This window comes from Temnothorax longispinosus, chromosome 2 (genome assembly GCF_030848805.1).
Source record: "Temnothorax longispinosus isolate EJ_2023e chromosome 2, Tlon_JGU_v1, whole genome shotgun sequence".
NCBI lineage: Eukaryota > Metazoa > Arthropoda > Insecta > Hymenoptera > Formicidae > Temnothorax > Temnothorax longispinosus.
Genome location: NC_092359.1, coordinates 21,079,932 through 21,102,705, shown reverse-complemented (window position 1 = coordinate 21,102,705; position 22,774 = coordinate 21,079,932). Strand labels below are relative to the sequence as shown.

Sequence of the window (22,774 nt, the reverse complement as noted above, 5' to 3'; positions counted from 1 at the left end):
AGAGATTAATAAAATTGGAAATAGAGGTTTCGTTGGGCGCGAGCGGCGTATAACGTTTTGTATGCTGATGAATCAATAGTCCGCTGAACTTTGGCATGGGGAGAGAAAAAAGGGCGCCGCGCCAATGATATGTAGTCGATAGATTTTGATAACCATCTCTCGTGCAGAATCCTATGGACCGTCCGAGAAGAGAGGGGGAGGGAGATGTAAAAATCAAAACAAATGTTTGCTACAGCACTAACAGCACCGAGAATCTTATACGGTTGACTCATGTAATATTAGTTCCGCAATTTTTAATATTACCTCGTTTAATTCATGGATATGTACATATATATCTGCGGCATATTCGATTTTAATAAAAAAAATCGCATTTTTGTTGTTATCCCCCCTGTGTTCCATGTATGAATAATAACTATGAAAAAAAAGCAGTATTGCAGGATATTGATGGATATTTTCATATTTCTTTGACAAACCTTTGGAGCGATTTCTTTACATCGTATAGTGAATAAAAAATTTTATAAAGCTATGTCCGAAAATGTGTGAGAAGTTGTCATTTAAAGATTAGATTCAATAACAAAATTTTTAACTGATCAATATCAAGTTGTAATTCACAAGAAATGTTCAAAGTCTCCTACATCTGGTTGAATATGTACACATCGAACTCACTATACACGATTCAGCGACAAGAGACATTTTATATATATAAAGTTATTCCATATTATACTTAAAATTTGAGGAACGTAATTGATAAGTACGTAATTTTCAACTTGGAATATTGACGAAATAATTCAAATTGCAGGCTGTCTATCGGCGCCAGTTTTTATGATAGCCGGTGATCGCGCCTCACTCTTAAATTACTCCGCTTCACTCATCGAGGAGTGCTTCCGACATTGCATCTTCGGATTATGGACTGCCTTACCCTTTCGGAAGTTCCAAGAAAGTTACAGAATGGTGTCGTAAGTATGAAAAATATGTTGATGCAGCATTTCTTCCCTTTTGAATTATACATACAATTGTATAATATAATTAAATATACAAGAAATTTTAAGTATTCCTGCATATAAAAGTCTAAAGGATTTAATTAGATGGAAGACACATCTCTTGTTAATTGTGACTTAATTGGTCTGATTTTGTCACTTCAAAATTTTGTTGGTAAATTTAATTTTCTATAAATGATAACTTTTCACACATTTTTTTACATAAATTTAAGAACTTCTTTCTCATTACAATATTGTTCTTTGCATATGAAGAATTTACTCTAGAAGTTTGTTTAAGGAATTAAAAAAAATCTTATTTTTTAGTACATTGACATTATTACATCGTAAACATATATATCCTTATTTATAAAGCGTCTGTAAAATAATAGCACACTTAATAAATTCAATTACTACATACATAAGATATTTATATCAAATAATGTCTCGATAATATGTATTCATATACTCTTCAATTATTCCCGGGTTTACCGCTTGATAGTCACGAAAAATTCAAATCTGGCTATCTTTAACAGTATCTCATCGATAACAGCAGTAACCTTTTATCTTTTCGGTGTAAAGTTTCATTTTACGACTCATGAAACTTTTAAAAGGAAACATGTAATCGCTCGAGTCATTGAACAGGTAATTTTTTACACATAATAGGTATTCGAGAGCGGCGCTTGAATGGGTTTCGACAAAAAAATTTTCGACAGTAAACAACACGAGAGAATTTATGTTTCTCTCACGTCTCTTTTTTTTATAATTGATTTTTCTGAAGATACATATGCGTCGCCGGCGTGATAAATGCAAAATCAGATAGTTCGCTATCAGTGGAAGTTTTGTACGTTGCTTTCGTATCTTTTTCCAAGCATTTTTGCTCGTTTTATTTTATGCATGTGTACGTATGTACATATAGTAAACTGCGAGTGTCGACATCAATCGCATACAATATCGAGAAAAAGTTTCTTGACATAAATGTATACTTGTTAAAAGTACAGAGTTGGTAGTAATCGATAATGTTAGAAATTATTGATACAATTATCTCGTGCCACTCGTGCAATACATTACGTAAAGTCGCTTGGAATCGTTCTCGAGGAACTACCAACGATCACAACACAATATTATGTAAGGATGATAACAGAAAATTCATCTGCATATACAGCTAGGATGTTTGCTAATTACCTGGGCATCTCTCGTGAACAAGTAGCTTGAGTCAAATTGAATAAAAATGTTCTTTACTGAATTACTCAATTGTTAATGAGAAATTAATTAATATAAATCTGCGAGTAAGAGTGCATCCGCACGATTCAGCGACAAGAGATTTTGTACATAAAATTATTTCATAAAATTTGAAGAACATAGTCGATAAATACATAATTTTAAACTTGGAATATTAGCGAATATAATTCAAATTGCAGGTTGTGGATCAGCGTCAGTCCTTAATAGCCGGTGATTATACGCCTCACCCCTCGCTCCGTTTCGCGCATCGAGGAGCACTTCCGGCATCCTCGCGCGTCGATTGTTCGCGGGCGAGTCCGCGGCCGCTACGCTCCTGATTAAGGGGGGTCGGAAGTCGAAGGTTGAAAGGTAAGCGTATAGATAACAACGGCGGCACACGGCAACGCGTGCATGTCCGTAGCGAAAATCGTGCGCCGGTATGCCGGCGAACGTCGGGACGTCGGCGACTACCGCAACTCCCCTTGGATCGCACGAGGGTAGTCGGCAGTCGCGTGTACCCGTAGTCGCGAGGGGGTGGCCGACCGCGTTTGAAGCGCCCGTATACGTAAGAATGTAATCGGCTCGGCGAGAACTACTCCGGCCGTCGCTCGCACGTCCCGTGGAATTCATCGTTTCTGCCGCGGTGGCACGCGAGAAATCGTAATAATCATAGTCGCGGGGGGTGGGAGGGCACACGTCGCGCCCGATTTGCGCGCGAGAAGTACATCTCGCCCCTTAAACGAGGGGAAAGAGTGCCGTCGAGGACGAAGACGGTACCGCCGAACCCCGAGATCGATCCCCCTCGTTCACGCGCATCCCGGACCGCATTTACAGTACAATCGTGCTGTCAGCTTCGGTTATTATTGACCGTAAGACGAGGTATTGATCGGCTTGTTCCCTTGAGTGACGTGCAACGTGGTATCGAATCGGTGCTCGGCAGCGAATTCGGCACTAGAATCGATAGTCTACGCGAGCCTGTCTGTCTCTCCGATTTCGCCACCCGCGTCTGCCGCGAGCAGCGGTATAAAATTTATATTTGATCGCTACGTGACTTGGTGACTGGAATCCGCCTATCTCTCCCCGCTGCTCGTTCGATTGAATAGTATTACTGCAATGGTATTACTTGCGCGCCGAGCTTATATCGGGCTCTAATGGCAGGCGATCGGCTCCACGGAACGAAACCGGGTATTCATTGATGCCGGTAATGCACGCGGCTCGACTGTATACGAGCCACGGTAACGCTTTTAGCGATCTTGCACTTCTTCACTTGACACCTTGCATGTTTAATTCCACTACGTGCCATCGCGCGTTTGCACGTGCAAGCGAAAAGGGAAAAGCGATTTGCAAAGCTTAAGTAGAACTTCTGGCTTTTAACTCGATCCTAATCGTAAAACTCAGACGTCTTTTTTTTTTTCATCGTTGCCAGAGAAAATAGCGTTGTACCATATCGCCTTGTACGACGGAAATGCTTCTCGCTAATAGAAGGCTGATAAGAGCGAGGTGCGATAAGCAGAAACGTTACAAACTCGCGTCGCGACATGCGATCCGGAATAGTTTTAATCGGTACGATATGTAGGATAATGTGTCGCATCGTCAGTATAAGTGCCTACTGCTATTTGCGGAGAAACACTCGCCCCGGGTTTTTCCTCACTTCTGTGATTTTACTTTTTGTATTTTGACCCCTCGGACACAATCAGCAACTCGGAGGTTCGCATCGGGGAGTCGGTTTTATGGTCAATTGTACCGTTGAGTACATTTGCGGCTTATTTATGGATCGCGGGAAGTGTTATTGTTTGTGGTGCATCGCATTTGTTCGTAAATCCGTATCTGAATGTAGAGATCAGAATAAAGCGCGTTTATTTTCTTCATTCTGTATACACAAGTACCTAGCTAGATCATTGAATATCTATTCAAACTGGATTTTAAGCAACTAAAAATAATTTTCGAATATTTATAGTCAGCTGTATCAGAACTCTTCTGTATTTTACATAAAAAGAAGCAAAAATTTATATTTTGCTTATATTTAGGCTATATTTATTTATTGCTTATATTTAGATCAATAGATCTTTTATTTTAAATTTTGTAACTTTGATCTCAGGTTCATAATTATTTGAAAAATTATATGAAATTATATGAAATTATTTGAAAAACCTATAAATACTAAGTCTAATATAAATCGATGCAAAAATTATACTTGATCTACTTGATGGTCGTCATATTGAATCCGCTTTTTAAATTTCATAATTTTAACCTCAGATTCTTAATCAGACCACAAAAACCTATAATATACTATTTTTACCTAATTCAATAACATTCTACAAAATTCTATTCGTACAAAATCACGAGACGTTATAATATCTCGAAGTCATACATCTGGTTATGTGTTAAACATATATTTTAGAGCGAAATTTTCGTGATTTAAGAAAAAAAAAACTATGTCTTCTAAGTGCTATAACTAGACAAGCTGATGAATATAGTTCTAATTATAATGGCAAAATATTAGATATTTCTTTTGAAGCATTCTGTTTAATAATATAGAATACGGATGATTTTCTTCGAGAAATTATATCTTTCTTATTTGAAAATGTTTATATTTTACAAACCTTAAATACATAATTGAATATAACTCTTTTATATGTCATATTATACGTACAGTTATAGCCTGACCCCAGTGTGTGTAACTCAATATTTATTAATCTAAAATAATGATATAATTAGATTAACAATAAAGCACGAATGTATTGTGTATGAATATTGATCGAAGTTTTCAGCATTTTAAGATTTTAGTATTTTTGCAGACGGCTAATCGTTATGATTTAATCTTAATTATGATTAATTAAGTTTCTTCAGTTTTCATGACACACGAAATTCTAGGGGATGACGTCTTATTTAAAAAATACAGAAGCAAGAGGAAATACAAAATACTTTGTTACAGTGTAGATACCAATCTGATGCACGACAAAGCAATAAAATATACAATAGAAGTTATATAACAGTTGTTTTCGCGTGACAGATAAAAGTGATTTATTAAACGTGATCGGAATATAAAGTCGGCGACGCGCCATTATTTATAGCGGTCGAATGCAATAAGCCTGCGCTTTTCAATCGCATGTTCTACACATCTTCCTACACATTTCTCTCCTCTCTTTTCTAAATAATAAAAAAAAATCATCAAAACGCGTAGGCATACCGTCGCATGCGGAAAAGTGCCGCGAGAAACATGAAATATAGCGCAGTGCTCGTAATTTAAATGTCGGCATCCTAATCCAATTACGCAATTGTTTCGTGCACGCCGGGTTTGCAGTGTCGGGACACGTGGAATTAAATCGTAGCTCAAGCGTTCGAATGAATGAACAAAGCTTCGGGGGCTTCGTGCAGACGGAGAGCAGAGGGGTGGATTTGCACGACTCGTTTTTTATATCGAGAAACGATATATAAAACCCGGATGTCTCGATTACAGCGCGGTGTCCTGGCATCGGCACACCTATTACACCGTCAACTACGTACAACGGCATCGTATCTCCCGCGGGAAGAGCGATATTCTGTTAAATCGATAACGAATGATGACAGAACCACGTGCTGCGGCATGCGACTTGTACCAAGTCGCTCCTGGCCCTATTTTGGCATTCGATATTCGAAGCTGGCATGCCTGAAGAGTATACGCGTCACGTTGCGTCGGGATATCGTCGGGATACAGCCGCGCTGTACGATCCTTTGTTTCTCCTTCCCTCCTCCCCCGTCCGTCGGGAAGCCGGGATAGGATATACGTAAATGGCGCAGGAAGTTCCTGAGACAACGTACGAGCCGGAAGTCGAAGAAGACGCGAGGAGAAAGCGCGAGCGCCGTGTTGTTCAGGAGGGCACGGCGTTATGGAGGCGACGGAAGGAGGAGCTGCAACGTCAAAAGCACCGCGAGCAACGTGAAGTATGTGTCACACAAATGGGCGTTTCTGGTTTGGCCACGTTGCTGCCGTTTATACCACTTGCCCTACGGCCTCGACCTCCCCCTTAACGTCATTGTCTCGCCTTGCTATTGTTACCGATCGGATAAGGGTCTACTGCGAGAGATACGGCCTCGGGATATATTCGTTGAACCGGAACGTCATTAGGGCGAAGACGGGCGCGGACTTTGGAAATTAATCCTTCGCCAGGGTCTGCAAACGGTCGGAGACATTAAAATTCAACAGCGTCACTTTGAATTTGGGGACGGTCAAAAATTCGAAATCATATATTTTTCTGATATCATATCACGGGATGAATGGCACAAATATTTATAATTTGTTCATAAATAAACTATATTTAGTCTAACATTCAAGCGAATAAAAGAATTAGCAGCAAATGAGGACACTTGAAATGAGATCAATATTACTCGATGAGAATAATACTTCCGAAATGGAAAATTGAGAATACTGAATTATGACAGATATATCAAATAAATCAAGTGACCTTTTCGCTTATTCCCATTATAGACGTGTTTTGAAAATGTCGCTGTAATTCCAGTACGTGTCTGACCCAGTTGCGTTTATTTCTACGTTTCACGGGGCGTGTCGTTGAATTCGGAGAGCGGGAAATTACGTGCGAGCGAACGGTAATAAAGCCATCCCATTAAAGTGGATTTGCATAATCTCCGTCTCTAACTGTCTTAAGAAACAAGCCGCGAAAGATAACCCAATAATCTATCACGGTCTCTCCTTTACACAAACTGCATGTCTCGTCCCGCGTGCTCGTTACAAACTTATAACAAACGCTGCAACCAGCGCTCGTTAAGTGTTGGGGTCGCGTTAATAGTAATCTACGAACTGATCGCCGGCGCAAACTGTAATTAGAAATAAAATCGATGCATTACGTTGAATGTTCAGGGAAGCGTCCACGCAGACTCCTGGAAAATCTACAAGCGCGATCGAGTTCGGGATAATTTATAAATTACGCCCCCTTCAAATCGTTTTATCAATATTTGATTTTCTTCAATTCCGTAGAGGTAACTTGTAAAACCAACATTTCCGGATTGTTTCTTTCGGATAATTTTTTTATGTTTTATACGCCAATTATATCCGGCGTTTAAAATCTCACGTTTTTATTCTCTCTCTCATTTTATTTTGGTATTGATGCAGCATAATGATGATGCGCAATCATCACCGGGGCGGTCCTAAATATTTGCAGAACACGCGCTCGTTACATTCATTACCATTCCCCTGTGAAAATAACAATCCGCACGGAATATATTGTAAAAATGCATACGCGTACACGCGCGCATATACATATATATGAATATATGTATATGCGCACATGGGTGTATCCAGTTCACCGTAATACCTGTCGCGTACACTTTGTCCGCCGTTTCAATCACTCAAAATACATGTCGAAATTATGCCGATGAAAATCCCAGCGTAATTATTGCTTCGGTGATTATTTCGTATCGTTAATGCAACACGTCGACCGTATTAAATTGTATTTACTGTATACGGAGGGAGGGGGAGGTGGCGGTCGGAATTTATCGTGTAACCGGTATGCTAATAAAGACAGGCCGAGGGATTACTCGCGGTCCCATCCCTCTTATTACTCGGGAATCTGGTGCGGCCGCGGTCTGGTGCAAGTGCACGCGGTCGAATGCAAGTGCGTTAGCAATGCTGCCGGGAAGGGCTGATACGCTCAGGGTTAATCCTATCTGCCCGCAGGGTTCTCCGTATGATCACACCGACGACGCTAAACGCTTCTAAGTTAAACCTCGAACGACTTCCCTTCCAAGCGCAGAAGCTGTCTTTAATTTGCGGCGCCGTGCTAGACGCTGCATGCATTTTCGATCTATTACGAGCGCGATAGCAGCTTATTTCACGCATACCGGTCACACGCGGTGCTCTATCGCGCATTTAAACGAATTTCCTGAGAACTAGTAAGAATTTAATTTAAAGAAATTCTTCGTTTTATTGCAGCTTTTATTTGCCCAACGGAAAAATTCAAAATTCAGACACGCGAAATGCGTGATTACCGGCGCGCAAGATGTAACTGCAGTCGCGCCGGCTGACGTTCGCGTAGTTCAGCCGCGACGACTTTACGTAATTAGAAATTAGATTCCTAATTTCTTTTTTTCCCTTGCAGCTACAGGAAATTCTGGCCAATTACTCGCCGTGGGGTAAACCAGGTGGCGGCGCGCCCTGCGCGGCTACTCTGAGAAAGAAAAACGTGCCTCTGGAGCCGCTCGAGCCGCCGGGATATCACAGTTTCGGTCAGGTAAAACTAGAGAGGCCCGTAGCTGTCATTTTTTTTTTCGCTCGCACCCTCGTCGCGAAACTTTCGTCCCCGTAAATCCGACCCCGGCCGGCACGATCGCATGCACGTTACTCGTCTCTGAAAACTTTCGGGCTCGCTTACGCACGTCGTCACGCTGATGCACGCGAGAACGGCGTTACCCGCGCGAATAAGATTTGTCGTCGCGTTTTTAATGCTTCCGCGCATCGGTGTTCCCGAGCCGATAATTTCCTGGGGCAAATGAGAGTTGAATACTCGCGAGAGAACTTGAAGTTGAAGTGGCCGGCCGTCATATTGTCGTAAACGAATGAAATGAATGTCGTATATGCGAATGAAAAGTTTCCGCGGATCTATTTCGATATGCGATTTGGGATGTTGCAAGAAAATCGCGATGTAATTATGAAAAAGAGAAGGAAGATCTCACTTTGCAGTGCAATTTTTTCGCAACATTTGAATCAATCAAATATACACGAAAAACTTGTGAAAAATGCACGAACTTGCTATTTCTTGCTATAAGAAAATTATTATGGATGGTTTAGTACGGGACTACGAAGATCATTCAAGTTTAATAATAAACGTACGCGTTTTGATTGCGCGCGCCGAACAGCAGAGAGTTTACGTACAAATCGAGTTATTAAATCCGTATACGCGGTGTACATGTATAAACATGTGTGGCCATGTATAAAACACAAGAGCCGGAAAGCAATATCACGCAACGTTGTGTGCCGCGTGTAAAGTTTTCAGGCAGTACTACTGGTAATACAACATCCTGTTGGTACACACATTAGAATATTCTGTCTGGCATTTAAATAATCGTCCATGGGGATGTCTCACTTTATCGATTTATTTTTGTTAGAAATATCAACAATTTCGTGACTCTTTGCGATAATTAATTGCTTCGGGACCGGAAGCCTAATATTAGGCGCTGGAGTGGCGCCGTTTTTTTCGTAGTTCAATCCACTGACAAGGACAAAAATGTTCTAAGCACTAAAACTAAAAATATTGTTAAAAAAAAGGCGCCGGTCCTGTAGAGGTTAATTAGATTTTACTGAAAAATTGTGTACGTTATATACAATTGAACGTATCATTATTTCAGTAAAGCACTGTTCTAAAATGTGGCTTTTACTCTAATTTTGTTTTTTCCTAGAATATAAAATGGTTCACTTTTTTTCTAAAAACATTTATTAATATTTTAATAATGTTTATAATAATTAAACTAAATTCTTCATTGTTCAAATTAATTGGCGGTAGGTCTGTGAGTAAGGCATGGCCTGTTTAATAAATCTAGGAAATCTCTCTCGAGAGTTGCGGAGCGTTCTCTCTCAAAATAGTACAATACAATTGCATTATATTATCTATCTCGAACTCGTGTAAGTAATGATTACTGTGCAATCCTCTGAAGGCGCGGTGAGATTTTTTCTTGTTGTTTTCTTGATATTTTCGATATTCATCATCCGGATAAAAGCTTAATGCAGTCATACGCAGGATGATTAATGCATCAAATGATAAATTTTGGGATTATGTAATTAAATTTATTCTCTCTCTCTCAGCCAGAGACAGATGATGATACATCTGCTAGAATTAAAGTTTGCATGTTTACTTTTACTTATGTATAGTATTGTGAATCTTTATCCATCTTCTTCGCATCTTATGTGTATTACAGACTGTATATAAAGATTTATTAAGACTTATACAATATTATAAATCCCAATCTCGACTTCTTTTACGAGTGATGAGTTTCTAGCACACAATTATATAATAACATTTCCTTGTCTTTTTATAAATCTACATGCATTTTATCTTTTAAATCCTTTATTAAATATTTAACGTTTGTCGTTTAATGTACTTTTTAAATTTAATTTAGTCTTATTCGTTTATTTTACTTATTTTTATATTTTAGAGACACAATTTCATAAAATTTCCTGAGATTATACTCTTTATGATTTTTTAATTGATATCTTGAAAATAAATGCTCCTTTATATGATACGTTAATATATTTCCGTAGATGGACATGTAGATATAGACAGAATTAATCTCTGGCACTATGGAGTAAAAATGTCCATGGAATTCACCTCTCTTGTTGTTTTGATTAAACGAGCTTCGTATTTCCATACAGATTTCCATACGTTTTCTTTACCGCGACATAAATACGTACGACCGTACGTAATTTTTTACTCGGCATAATTCATCAAAGAGAGAAAGAATACACACATATTTTTCTGATTTCTTAAACATACATTAAGATAAAAAAAATGAGAACGCATAATGGGACAAATGCATAAAATACTTTTATACTTTTTTAGCGACTATTTAAATGTTTCATGTATTTCATTTTTCAATATCCTTTTTATATCAGAAGGTCGAAGGAATAGTGGTAATACAATTTGTATGTGCATTTGTCGCATATATTAAGTGCTAGCTACTTTTTTATATCTCCAGCAAACCTTAGAAGTTGTCATTAATGTTTGGCGCATACAAAACTAGGTCACGAATGTAGTCACGAACCGCATTTTTATTGAAGCGACAAAACATATTTTACTATTTATATGTTTTCCATGACATTTGCTGTATGCGAATATGCTTAAAATACTTTAAATGCCATGCGATTATGCTTTTGAACATACATAAATGCACTTAATACTTATATTCATATATTTCGAGACACTTAACTTTTAGTATAAAGAGCAAGAATATTTGCTCTATTCTGGGCGTATAACAAATACAAACAATGGCAGCGATCTGTTCTAGCTGATTAGTTATAGTCGCAGTTGCTTAAAAAAAAAAATTCGTTTTAAACGCATTCTCGCACATCTGGAGAAAATTTTCGCTTGCTTGCGTGTGCGTCGCCAATTAGATTTGCATCTTTGTGCGCTTGTGCGATCGTTATAACCGCGCAATATCGCCAGTATGCGAATTCATCGCTTCAAACGGCATCAGCTCTCCGCTCTCCCATAAAATTTCATACAAAGGCAAATTACGACATACGACTACTCCTGATTCTCGACGACACGAACCGTCTGGCAGACGTCGCGCTTGGAATAGCATAATAGCTCCGGAAGTCGCCTATATTACTGCACCGAATATTGCAAAGGCAGCACGTAGGGGGATTCCGAATTCTACGTTGGAGAAATAGGATAAGGGGAAGAAGAACACGCCCGATGTTGATTCGATCCGGTCGTAATCAACGTTAAGGGTCGACTGCACCGACACGACCTAACTCTCAGAGGATTAATTTTAGCTTGGGTTAAATAAATTTCTTCGTCTTTAAACGAAGCGTTATTATCTGAGAAAAAAAAACAAGACGTTAAACGTAAATCTTTCTTAATTGATTCGAATTGTTTTACATAATACGAATAATTATCGACCGTGTTAGCTATTCCGAAAGTTCTTGACGAAAAGTTTTGGAGCATATTATCCATAATGCAAATAAATGAAACAATTGTTTACACACGTATAATCAGTAACTGGAGTCAGTAATCAAAAATTATAAAAGTGTTCGCGTGAGTTTCCGTTTTTTGGTTTTAGAAGAGTTACAGATAAGTTTATAGCAAAATTAAAGTAACTACGTTTACACTGACTATGCGCAATTGCAAATCGGTAATTAGCATGATACTCACCCCCACGAGTGAATTCGCGATTTTATCGTCCTCGCGCGCGTGTGTCGATCAAATGCGACGATATCGCTGTCGCCTCGTCAGCGTAAGTTCCCATTAATATCTCATCTGACCTCGTACACACGATACCTTTCCGATACCGCAGACATGAAGTTTGTATTGCAATGTCATCATGTGATGCGGGACACGCGATGACGCGTGAAGTTTAGCAGGTCTCGCTTTATATAGAAAACTGGAAACTGCTAACTGTAGCTGGAAATTGCTTGCCGTAGCAGAGGTGGGTCAAAGGTTGTTATTTCGAGTGATATAATTTTAAATTTGTCAATATAAGAGCTTTTTCACCAACTGCTATTTGAGGTTGCGAGAGACGACAAGAAAATAAGAGAAATTTTGATCGTGCAGTAATTTTAATCCGCGGGTTAAATAAAACGTGATATTAATTAATTGATTTTTGCATGTTTGTTTTTATAAAATTAAAATTTATTCTACAAACGAACATTTCTATTCGATTAAATTCTATATTATATTTTTGTAGTTATTTTAGTAAAATTGAATAAAAAACATTTTAGAATAATAAAAATAATTATACTTTTTTCTGATATTCTATAAAGAAAACATCATTAAAAGATGATTTTTTAATTAAAAAAAAAAATATTAAAAGATTTTTAACTTTAATATACATTATAAATATTTTCATGACTTTTTTTCATTAATTACCAAAAGAGACGCCTGTAATTGTGCGAGATTTTCGGGACAGACGAATCCGGAAGAGGGTGCAGAGGTTGATTCTTTCACTTGTGGAGGGTCGCAGCTATACCCAAATGAGTTGAGCTTTATTGTCGAACATGGTATCGACTCGTCATGCCAGCAAATACGAGAAATCTCGTAATGGACTTTCCTTGTATGTTGGACACGAGGCATTTTTCTCGTGGCAATAATTTCGAGAGAGCGGCTGTGCCGCCGGGGCCGAACACGTCGTATCCGCTCCAACTCGAGACGTATAGTCGATTTCTCCGATCACGTAGAACTAGAAACGCTACTTCCACAAAGTCGATTCTCCCCTGCCTACGGGTCCGCTGTGAAATTTTTGACGCACCCATATAGAATCGCGAAAAGGAAACGTTTTAACGACACCGTCCGGCGTCGTGTAAAAATGGTTTCTCTATTTGAACGAAAAAACCAGGACGCATGTCGAATTTTTTTCCGAGCTATGAAATAGGATAGCTTTGAATGCTCTAAGTGTTTCTCTCCTTTTCGTTTTTCGCTTCTTTTTCTAACGCGACGGTAGAATTTCGGGGTACATTTTTCTAAAACGCGGACACGTCGGAAAATTCACAAGCGTGTGATAAGTACATAAACATGTTATTTCGCCACTTCAATTTTCATAATGCGTGCTTCATATATTACGACAAAAATCAACGTTGTTGGTTAGTTGGACTAAACCGATTTGCTCACATCTAAGCAGATTAAATAATAAACCGACTTGTTCTATTCAAGCTTAATCGAAGCGGAGTTCGAGAAGACGAGGACTTATAAAATATCTACTCGCATTATTGTTTCATCCAAGCTGAAACGGTTTACGCGGAAACAGGCTGGGAACAATCGATCCCACGGTCATTCCACGTATACCGACGAGGAGACGAAAAGGATTCGCGAAATTGGCGCAGTAGCTATACCGCGTGCACGAACATGTGCAAACATCGTATGATCGCCGCTCCGTTCCTCGCTGCATGCGCGGTGTAATTTTCGGGATTACGTGCCGGTTGTAGAAATTAGGCTGCGACCGCTAATCGGATGCAGATGAGGTTCTAACGCGAGCGCGGTGAGTTTCCTCGCATCCCCCTTCGCGTTTGGGACGCGATGACGGCGCGAGTATAGTGCACGCGGGGGAGGTCGAGGATAAGCGCGCGGGCGCGCGAATAGACGCCGAGCACGTGTTCCAGGATCACGCGACGACGATCCCGTAACGCGTACGCACACGTATAGGGGTAGAGGAAGCAAGCCTTGGAAACTGTTTAATATGCGATGGCGCCGTGTGCTTAGCTGGTGCATCCTTCGCCGTGGGGACGGCCTGGTCCTGGCGGAGCTCCTTGGAGGGATCCCAAGTCGCTGGGTGTGCGCTTCCTCGAATCCATGGTACGCATATCTATATCGTCGCGTTAATCGCACACGGGGACACCCGGAGATATACGCCGGTGTCTCGTTTCCGCATCCGCATCCGCTAATTACGGAAAGAGAATCCTTAATCATCGACGTCGCTTTGCGACTTCTCAAAGCGCTGGCGGGTTCTTTGTGCGCGCGATACTTCGGGAACGTTGCTCCAAGTGTCGCGTCGGGTGTGCGTTACTTCAATTATATACAGCGATGGCAGGCGCGAGACGTTAACTCGTGCGCGGGTCGGGAAAACGAGCACGTAATAGATGTATTTTCCAGGGGGAGCTGAGTTATGTTTCTCCTTTTTCAAAAAACGAGATATTTTCAATACGCGAAGGGTAAGAAGATGTCGCACCGAAAAGGGGGAGTATCTCATATTTTTGCATGATACAGAAATAAGATGTTCAAACGCGTCGCGTTTAAAGACAGCTTTGAATCGATTGCCGTCGCTGTTTTTATTAATTACGTAAGATCTCTTTCTACATTTCCTTTATACAATTGGCAGATTAATAAGGCACGAAAATTCCATCTCGGATATTTATGCACGATAATGTAGCGTAACGGTGATGCGTTCTAGTGTTGACAATGCGTAATACATTACGGCACCGTTATAGCGGCGTATAATGCAGTGCAATTTAGCGCATCGCCGCGCGACGTGCCGAACATACTTGTGATGCCAAAGCTGCGCCTCGAAAATTGTTAATTTAAGTTAATTTAAATATTACTCGTGTCAAAACCCTCTATCGATAAAATTATTTTATTTTTTGAAAACAAATTTTAGTCGTGAAATAAATATTAGTAAAATTTATTGTAATCAAAGCAGGATACAAATTAATACAGAAAAGAGCGAGTCATTTTTGTCACAGACGCGGTATTTAAAAACGAATATTGCAGAATATTGGTAATGGAATATTGGTAAAGCCACTGTGAACACGTCGCTGTTTATGACGGTACAAAACCATTTGCTCTCAGTCGTCCCTCGATAAAATTTTCGAAGCGGGAAGGAGAGGGAAGGAAGGATAGATGCGACCCCGCTGTACTTTCGAGAACCGATTCCTACGTAATTGCACGTTTAAACAACAACCTCCTGCTGAGAAACCAATTGAAACGATAACGAAATTACATTGTCACGGCGAATGGGAGTATCCCGCGTCAGCCTGTACTGGCAACTTTGCATCAAAACTTTCTACCGCTGCGCGAGAGTAACCCTGTTAGATTGACGAACATTGGCCCCGAGGGGTCGCAAACTATAGACGTCGCGGTAATTGAAGGGTTCGCTGCGAGAGAGAGATAAGTCCATTTTGATATATTTTTCACAAAGACGATAGTCCGGAAATCTTCTTATTACGCTAAACATCGTGCAACAGCGAGTCTAAATTGATTATCGCAGTTTCTAACATAGAGATGTAGTAATATATTAATATGTTTCCCATCGTAATGCAGTTACACACAATGTTCAGGAATATAGGATGCACTTGGTGAATATGTACAGACGGTATTTTTGCCGAAAGAGGAAATAACATTTCTACTTTTAAAATTAGCTTTTAAAAACATATTATTTGCGTTATCTTTTAGCTTAAAAAAGAAATTTCGTAAATATTTATGACTCAGCTTGCAACTCTTCTCTCTGTGTGACAGTTCATTTAAAATTAACTGAGAAATAAAGCTCTTACCGATTTACTTTCTAAAATTATCCATATTGTTTTTAAGAAAAGCACTTCAACTCTCATAGTAACAAATTTTATTACGTGCACTTTAAATTATTATGATGTATAATCGCATTTTTTTCTATGATTATATGAAAGAGAGACTTCCCGTATCGTAAATCAAGAATTTAGCGCGGTATCGCACGAAACTTTTCAATTATTTCCCTCGCTCGGCCGTGATCTGTTTCCATCGTTGGAGTCACGTATGCACCGGTAAATTATTTCACTTGGCAGAAAGATCATTGATTTTTTTACATCATCAAGAATGAAAGTATCAATCGCGGGAGAGGAGAAGTGCTCTTCGACGGATGAAGCCGAGCGGTAGGGAGGGGAATACAGGACGAAATACGGGAACATGAAGCGATACAAATTTATGTGAGAGCGCGAGGCGCGATATCTGTTGTTCGATACGCGCCTTCGTTAAAAACGAGGAAGTTATCTACTCCCTCTCACACGGTGAATTGCTGTGCAATTAATCCCGAGGTGAAGCGCAAGTAAATCGCCGTTGGCCACTTTTTTTCTGCGCGCTGTAATTTACCACGTAAAGAGATACCACAGAAGGAGATACATAAAATAAAGAGGGAGGGGGGTGAAACGCGTTTTTGCTAAGAAATTAAATTGCGCTCGCACTAGTCGCACTTCGCGCGGAGATGCGCCGAATTGTGGTTCATGAAATCTCTCCTCTTTCTTCCTTTTTTTTTGCGCGCGCACGGGCGGTAAATGCAATAAACTGGCCGACGCGACGGAGAGAGAGAGAGAAAGAGAGGAGTCACGTATTTATTTGTACACCGCATGACGAATGCGGCTAATCTGACTGCGAAGCTCGGCCGGCGTTTTTCCGCGGGTGAAATTCTCGGGAAATCACTTTATCGTTCTGCGTTTTTCCGATGAAGGGAACCGTAGAAACGTTGTGACCTATCTCTCTCAATATTATGCGAACCCGCGCGCGCGTGCGCGCACACACGCCTTCGAACAGAAACGGAATTCACAATAGCGATTCTAATCGCCGATGCTGCGCGGCGATCTCGATTTTCCCGTATAATTTAATCAGTGATAAACAGCATTTGCAGATGGACGATTTTGGAATTATGTATACGCCTAGTTTTGGACACTGACAGTTCCCAGTTAAATGTAAGTTCGTCAAGGAGATTGGCGTTCGATTTCGCGCATGTAATTTCCATAATTCCGTTTTCATCGAAACGAGACGACTAATATATCGCTCGTATAATGTTTCGCTGGTAAATTTACGGCTCGCTTGTGTACTCAATTAACTATCTTGGCGCGCGGAAACGGAAATGAGAATCGCGTATTACGCCCGTGTACAAGATCGGATAAGTCAATGTAAGACGGGGGGAGCAAAGTGCGCGCGGTGACACACTCGTGTGAAACTGATACACGCGCACACGCATGTAATTTCGAGCGTCGCGTCGTCGCGGGCGGGGCTGCGCGTTAATTGCAAGGAGACGCTGAATTCTCAATTGCCCGTAATGCGCGCACATAAATCTAAAGTTACTCTCGACCCGGTAGGATTTCAGGCAGGGCGATTTGCAGGAATCGGTATAAGTTTTTGCCGGCAGTGACACGTCGCGCCGGACAAATCCCCTGCGCGATTCTCAGGCAAGCGCGCCCACGACGGGTGGCGCGATCGATAGGCTAGCAACGATTTTCGCAACGGTGGATTTATCTCCGCGGAGCGTAACAATCGTGCGCACCACTTGATACGAAAGAGCGTGGCGTTATCAATTAAACGCGATCGGCCGTACGGTAATTCATTCGTTTCGCGAATATAAATCCGTCTCTTCGAGAACGCGCCGGGCGTTCGTACGTGCCACCGAAAAAAAAGAGGAGGACGTCGCAAGATTAGTCGCGCTCGTGATAACGGTTCGCGGCGGGTGATGGAACTCCTTCCTCGGGCTTTCCCCGGGCTCGTGGTTTCTGACGGCGGCCTCGAATGTCTCCTCGGAGAGAAGCATGCGGCTCTTAATTTTTAATTAACCGCTCCGCCGCCGCCTCTCGAACGTGCGCAACGCGCATAACTCCGGGCTAATTGAACGATCCTCCGGGCGCGCCTTCCTAAGCGCGACCGGAAAGTTTTAGACGGAAATTTATTAGCGCATTCCACTTTGGAAGCCAAGTTACCCTCTTATTACGCGCGCAGGCTCCTTCATATTATGCTTATACCTACCGATCAGATGTATATCTCTTAAGCCCGTGGCGCTTCTTCCCGAATGCGCGCGTGCGACCTCCCTTTTCTGTCTCGTCGCCGTGTATACTTGTCTGCGGATATGGATTTATGGTGGGCGGATTTATAGCGTGGTTTTTTTCCTTATAATAAGCCGGCGAGCTTCGTTGTAACCAGCCTGCTGCTAACGAGACCGACATTGATGAATGAACGCGCAACTCGGGTCGGATCAAACCGCGAGTATACTACTGATTACGATGCCGGGGATTTTTTTTTTAAACTGTTATTCTTTCTGCACTTCGATTTTACGTTTTCCCTTAGGACTTATATGTATTCTGATGTGTTACATTACTATATTGAAATATCGACGCCAATCATATTTCAACAAGCGTTTTGAGATTCCGTACAGTTTATAGCACGTGATGATATAGAAATTTTTGAAGATATAAAATAAAAAATCTAGCTGGAAAGAAATTATCTTAAACAAGAATGAAGTAATGTTCAGAAAACGCTTTTTTATATTACAAAAATATTAGAATTTTATGTTATATAAAATTATGTAATATCTTTTTCAATATCTTTTTCTTTTCTTTTGTAAGGTGACATTTAAGATGTAGGTTACATCACGAGATTTTCATAAGACAGTTTTTAAAATGTTGTTAATTGAATAAAAACAGTGAAATAGAAATTTATTTAAATGAGTGCTAAAAGATAAATACGTATAAAATGAAGTATAAATAAAGTACAAAGTAGCAAATTGGCGAACGGAATTAAACGTAATAATAAAGAGAAGAGAGGAGAACGCTAACTGGTTAAAAGCTTCAACTTGCTTCAGGGTTGGACGAGCAACTCCACGATCGACAGACTATACAAGAGGAACATGGACCCTCCGGCTGTTGTGGACGTGAATAAATTCTACGATGACAGGGCGTCGCCAGGTAAATAGCAGAGGTTGCCGCTTGCTTCTCGCTGCTACAGGAGCTTGAATCTCGTCTCCGTGTCGGTCTTTTGCCCCCAATAGGTATCGCTTCGGAAACACAACCGGTGCAGAACCCGAGGAATTTCTACAAGGAGGAGGTTCAGGTGTACGAGCTTACGGGTGGTGTCGAATTGGTACCTTTGTTAACCAGCAGACGCCATCAGTCGTATCCGCAGACCAGGCGCTACCTCGCCACGGACGCCACTCGTCCGGGATACACGATAGAATCGTAAGTACGGCGGAGGTGGTGGCCGTGTTTGAATATTGGCTTGTTTGTCCCCCAAAATGATCGATTCGTTGTCCGATGAATGCAAAACATTCCGTCGCTCTGCGTCGAACATCTAAATTTACGGAAACGGTAAATTCCGGATTTCGATACGTTACAAAATTGCTTAAATATAACTCCTCAACAATTGTAAAGTGACAATTGAATGTTATGCCTGTTTTTGTGCTTTTATATTAATACACTCGGGAATATCATGTTGTATAGCGTGTTAACACACACTGTCCAATCAGATTCATCGCGTCATGTGAAATTGCAAACGCTGAAGGTGACAGATGTTGAGATGATGGGATAATCAATAAACAGCATGCCTGGTATAAATACGTAACTGGCTGTAATCACGTACATTTACTCATTACCGTAATTGATATTAAAAGCCCTTATTGTTGTCCCGCAATTTACTTGATGAAAATTTTATTGATCACTCATTTAGTCGAAAGTGCATTTGATATTTCGCATCCCTTCGACGGGAAGATATGCATGCCAGAGTGTTAGAACTGCAATTAAATAAATCTAAAGCGAACATCTCGCATAATATATCGCTACATATATTTTAAATATATTAGATTTCTATAATACTTTATATTTCGGAACATTTATTCGGAACCTAACATTCTCTCAGCTATTTCCACCACTTTTTATTCTCTCGTCCACTTTTTTAATCCTTGACGTGCTTTCTTTTTCTTTTTAAATTTTAACAATCTGACTTGAAAAGTCACCGGGGCGTTCTTCGTATAAAATGTAAAATGAAAAACAAGACGAGCAGAACGACGACGCGGGCATGACATCGCACGTTCGCATTTTGTCGCGTAGTAAATGTCAATTCTCGATCATATAATACCGATGTATTTGCAATCAATTTTTCATCTGGCGTCCTCCTAAGTATGACAAACCCTACAAGACACGACGGTGACCGGAGAATTGGTTAGTGGCGATACGACACTCGGGGGATATAACTACATTACAGGTAATCAGCCAATTGACCCGGATGCACTCGACCTCGACCATTTCACCTGTTCCTGCTCAATCTCACCCTCATTTTCCTCCCTTGTGCGCTAACGTCGCTCCAAATATTCATCAGCATAATTTTCCGTCGCCATCGTAAAAGAATATTTTTCCACGAAGAATTTACTCCTCGGAGAGATATAGTCGACTCTCTAGGAAATGCCTGATCGGAAGGTTTTACCGTAAGCTTCCTGCATAAATATATCATTATATAGCGCCGTTTCACGCAAATATATTCTTGTTCTACTCGGGAAAAGTTTTAAATGTGAATTTCTTATTTCTCGCGGAATTACGCGTTATACATGGACTGAAATATTTATTCTGATATACATAATAAAATTATGTTTGAATGTATGACAATCTTTTATTTTTGAATAGAATTCTTCGAAACGTGTACTTATACGCAATCATCACGCGAAGCGGGAGAATCTAAATGTATATTGTGCAAATAGATTTTCTAAAATATTTTAATGCAAATTACGAACAGCTTTATACGTACATTACAGTGCAATCGTAATGTTTGAAATTGGATGTATGATATATCGAAGAGGGAAAGAGAAAGAGAGAGTTGCTAACGTGACTGTTAATATCATTGTCCTATCATAAACATTTTTAATGTTCAAAGTTCTCCGTCCAGTTGATTGAGTAATTAATGTGACTTTTTTCTGGCATTGCATCCAGATAGGGTAATGCTGATTTATCGTTCGATAAATCTGCGTGTAAACGGTCGCAGCGCCGGACGGGAACAGAAGCAGCACCAACCTGACATGTAACGAGACACTTTGATAACGTTTAATGGAATAGCGTATGAGAGAAAGTTGCGTTAGCGGAGGTGTGCGACGTAGTTTATAACACCAGTTGGCCGACATTCAAACGCTGCAACGCCTGTAGTAATTAATCACCCTCGATTATCTGTCACCGTGCGGCGATAACCCGGAGAAAAAACGCGGAGGCGCGAGCTCGGGGCGTTATTCACTTAAAAAAAAAAAGAGGTTTTTTACCGCGCTTCTATTTTATTTGCATGTGCCTCTCTTTTTTTTACGACGGTAAAATCGCGAAGGTACCTCGGCACCGCGGGCGCAAGTATTTAATTTGGCGACACACGAGGAACGATATTGCGTTCGATTGGTTCGCGTTCCCGAGCGCGCTATGCGAGGTATTCGTGCGAGTTATGAGCGCGAAGTCGTTAAATACTATTCAAAGCATCGAGAAAATATCGATGACTGCAGCCGTTCGAATGAAACGGCTCTTTTTTTCTAGCGCCAGTTGGCTTAATTTAGCGTTCGACTCCGAAACGAATCAGAGATGGATCGTCTGGGTCATGTCACCTACAATATTTATACGATTCACGACAATGCAGAGAGAGAAATAACGTCATTTACGGCCATTTATGCTATTTTCAGACTGGTTCTGGAAAATGTGATAGGGTCGAACACGGAAATAGAAGAACTCTTCTAAAAAAAAAAAAAAAATAAATAAAAAATAACGCGAACAAGCCAACTTGAAAACAGGAAGAGTTTATACACAATATTTTTTATATTAACATTTAACAATCTTTTTCCTTCTTAATCCTCTTACATTGCAATTAGAAACGTGGAGACCCCTTCTGTACATATCTGTAGTGTGTGTCTTTTTATAGTTTTACGTAAATAGGATTTAACGCCAGTTCCGAATAGCCTATTAGATGAGTTTTCACGGCAAGATACTTTCGGTGGTTTGCAATTCTCTTCCGAGAACAATCATTTTACCGACATAGATATTATACTATTATTTTGAAGTAATTTTGTTACGCTCGCTCAAATATGGCATACTTTTCTTCGTTCGCAAAGATATACCTCTTATTCTCGACTAAATTGAATATTTTATTTTCAACCATATTTGTCCGCGCACCCAAATCCTTCCGTCAGTCTCATTTGCATTCCATCTTCACGTTTTGGGTACGATGATATTAAATAGTTCGCTCAAGGAAACCCAATGTGGTTCGTCCTAGATAGCGGTGCTCCCCTCGAACCTTTATTTCCCGTAATCTGCGCCTCGACGCACGTGCCCCCGTCATTTCCGCGGGGGGTGCCGTGCCCATCAAAGAAAGGATATGAAAGCTGAGTGTGACGGCTGTCTCTCCTTTTCTTTTATAGGTTTCGCGCGCTCAGTGTTGGCAATCGAGAATACATCGCGGATCTCGCCGAGCAAATACGACGTAAGCGGGACAGGGCGCTGGTAAGTGCCGTATGATCGATGACGACTGCGCGACGTCGAACGGTAATTCGAAATGGGATTAATTGTACCGATCTCTCGGCAATCTCGTTACCGTCTGTTATATTGAATCATATTGATTATGCGTATCTCCATGCACGTACCGACATTGCGGATGATGAAATCAAGCGGACGGTCCATAAGGATACTGTACTCG

The 22,774-nt window shown here is 40.6% G+C and overlaps 1 protein-coding gene across 8 annotated transcripts in view; it reads left to right on the top strand.

The window, feature by feature from the left end:
- The window catches only part of LOC139807970 (uncharacterized), a 32,362-nt gene that overhangs the window by 506 nt on the left and 9,082 nt on the right, over nucleotides 1-22,774 (top strand). For 2 of the 8 annotated variants that reach the window (XR_011730768.1, XM_071769500.1), the window contains exons 1-7: nucleotides 2,690-3,396; nucleotides 5,656-6,119; nucleotides 8,291-8,422; nucleotides 14,099-14,191; nucleotides 18,933-19,035; nucleotides 19,119-19,305; nucleotides 22,500-22,581. Coding sequence is in view for 7 of the 8 variants with exons in the window: in XM_071769500.1 (XP_071625601.1) it covers nucleotides 5,967-6,119; nucleotides 8,291-8,422; nucleotides 14,099-14,191; nucleotides 18,933-19,035; nucleotides 19,119-19,305; nucleotides 22,500-22,581 (750 nt within the window). In the remaining variant the exon portion in view is untranslated. Of the gene's footprint in view, nucleotides 1-799; nucleotides 957-2,395; nucleotides 2,565-2,687; nucleotides 3,431-5,655; nucleotides 6,120-8,290; nucleotides 8,423-14,098; nucleotides 14,192-18,932; nucleotides 19,036-19,118; nucleotides 19,306-22,499; nucleotides 22,624-22,774 lie in introns of those variants that run through there. The other 6 variants (XM_071769501.1, XM_071769506.1, XM_071769503.1 and 3 more) reach the window with 6 other exon arrangements.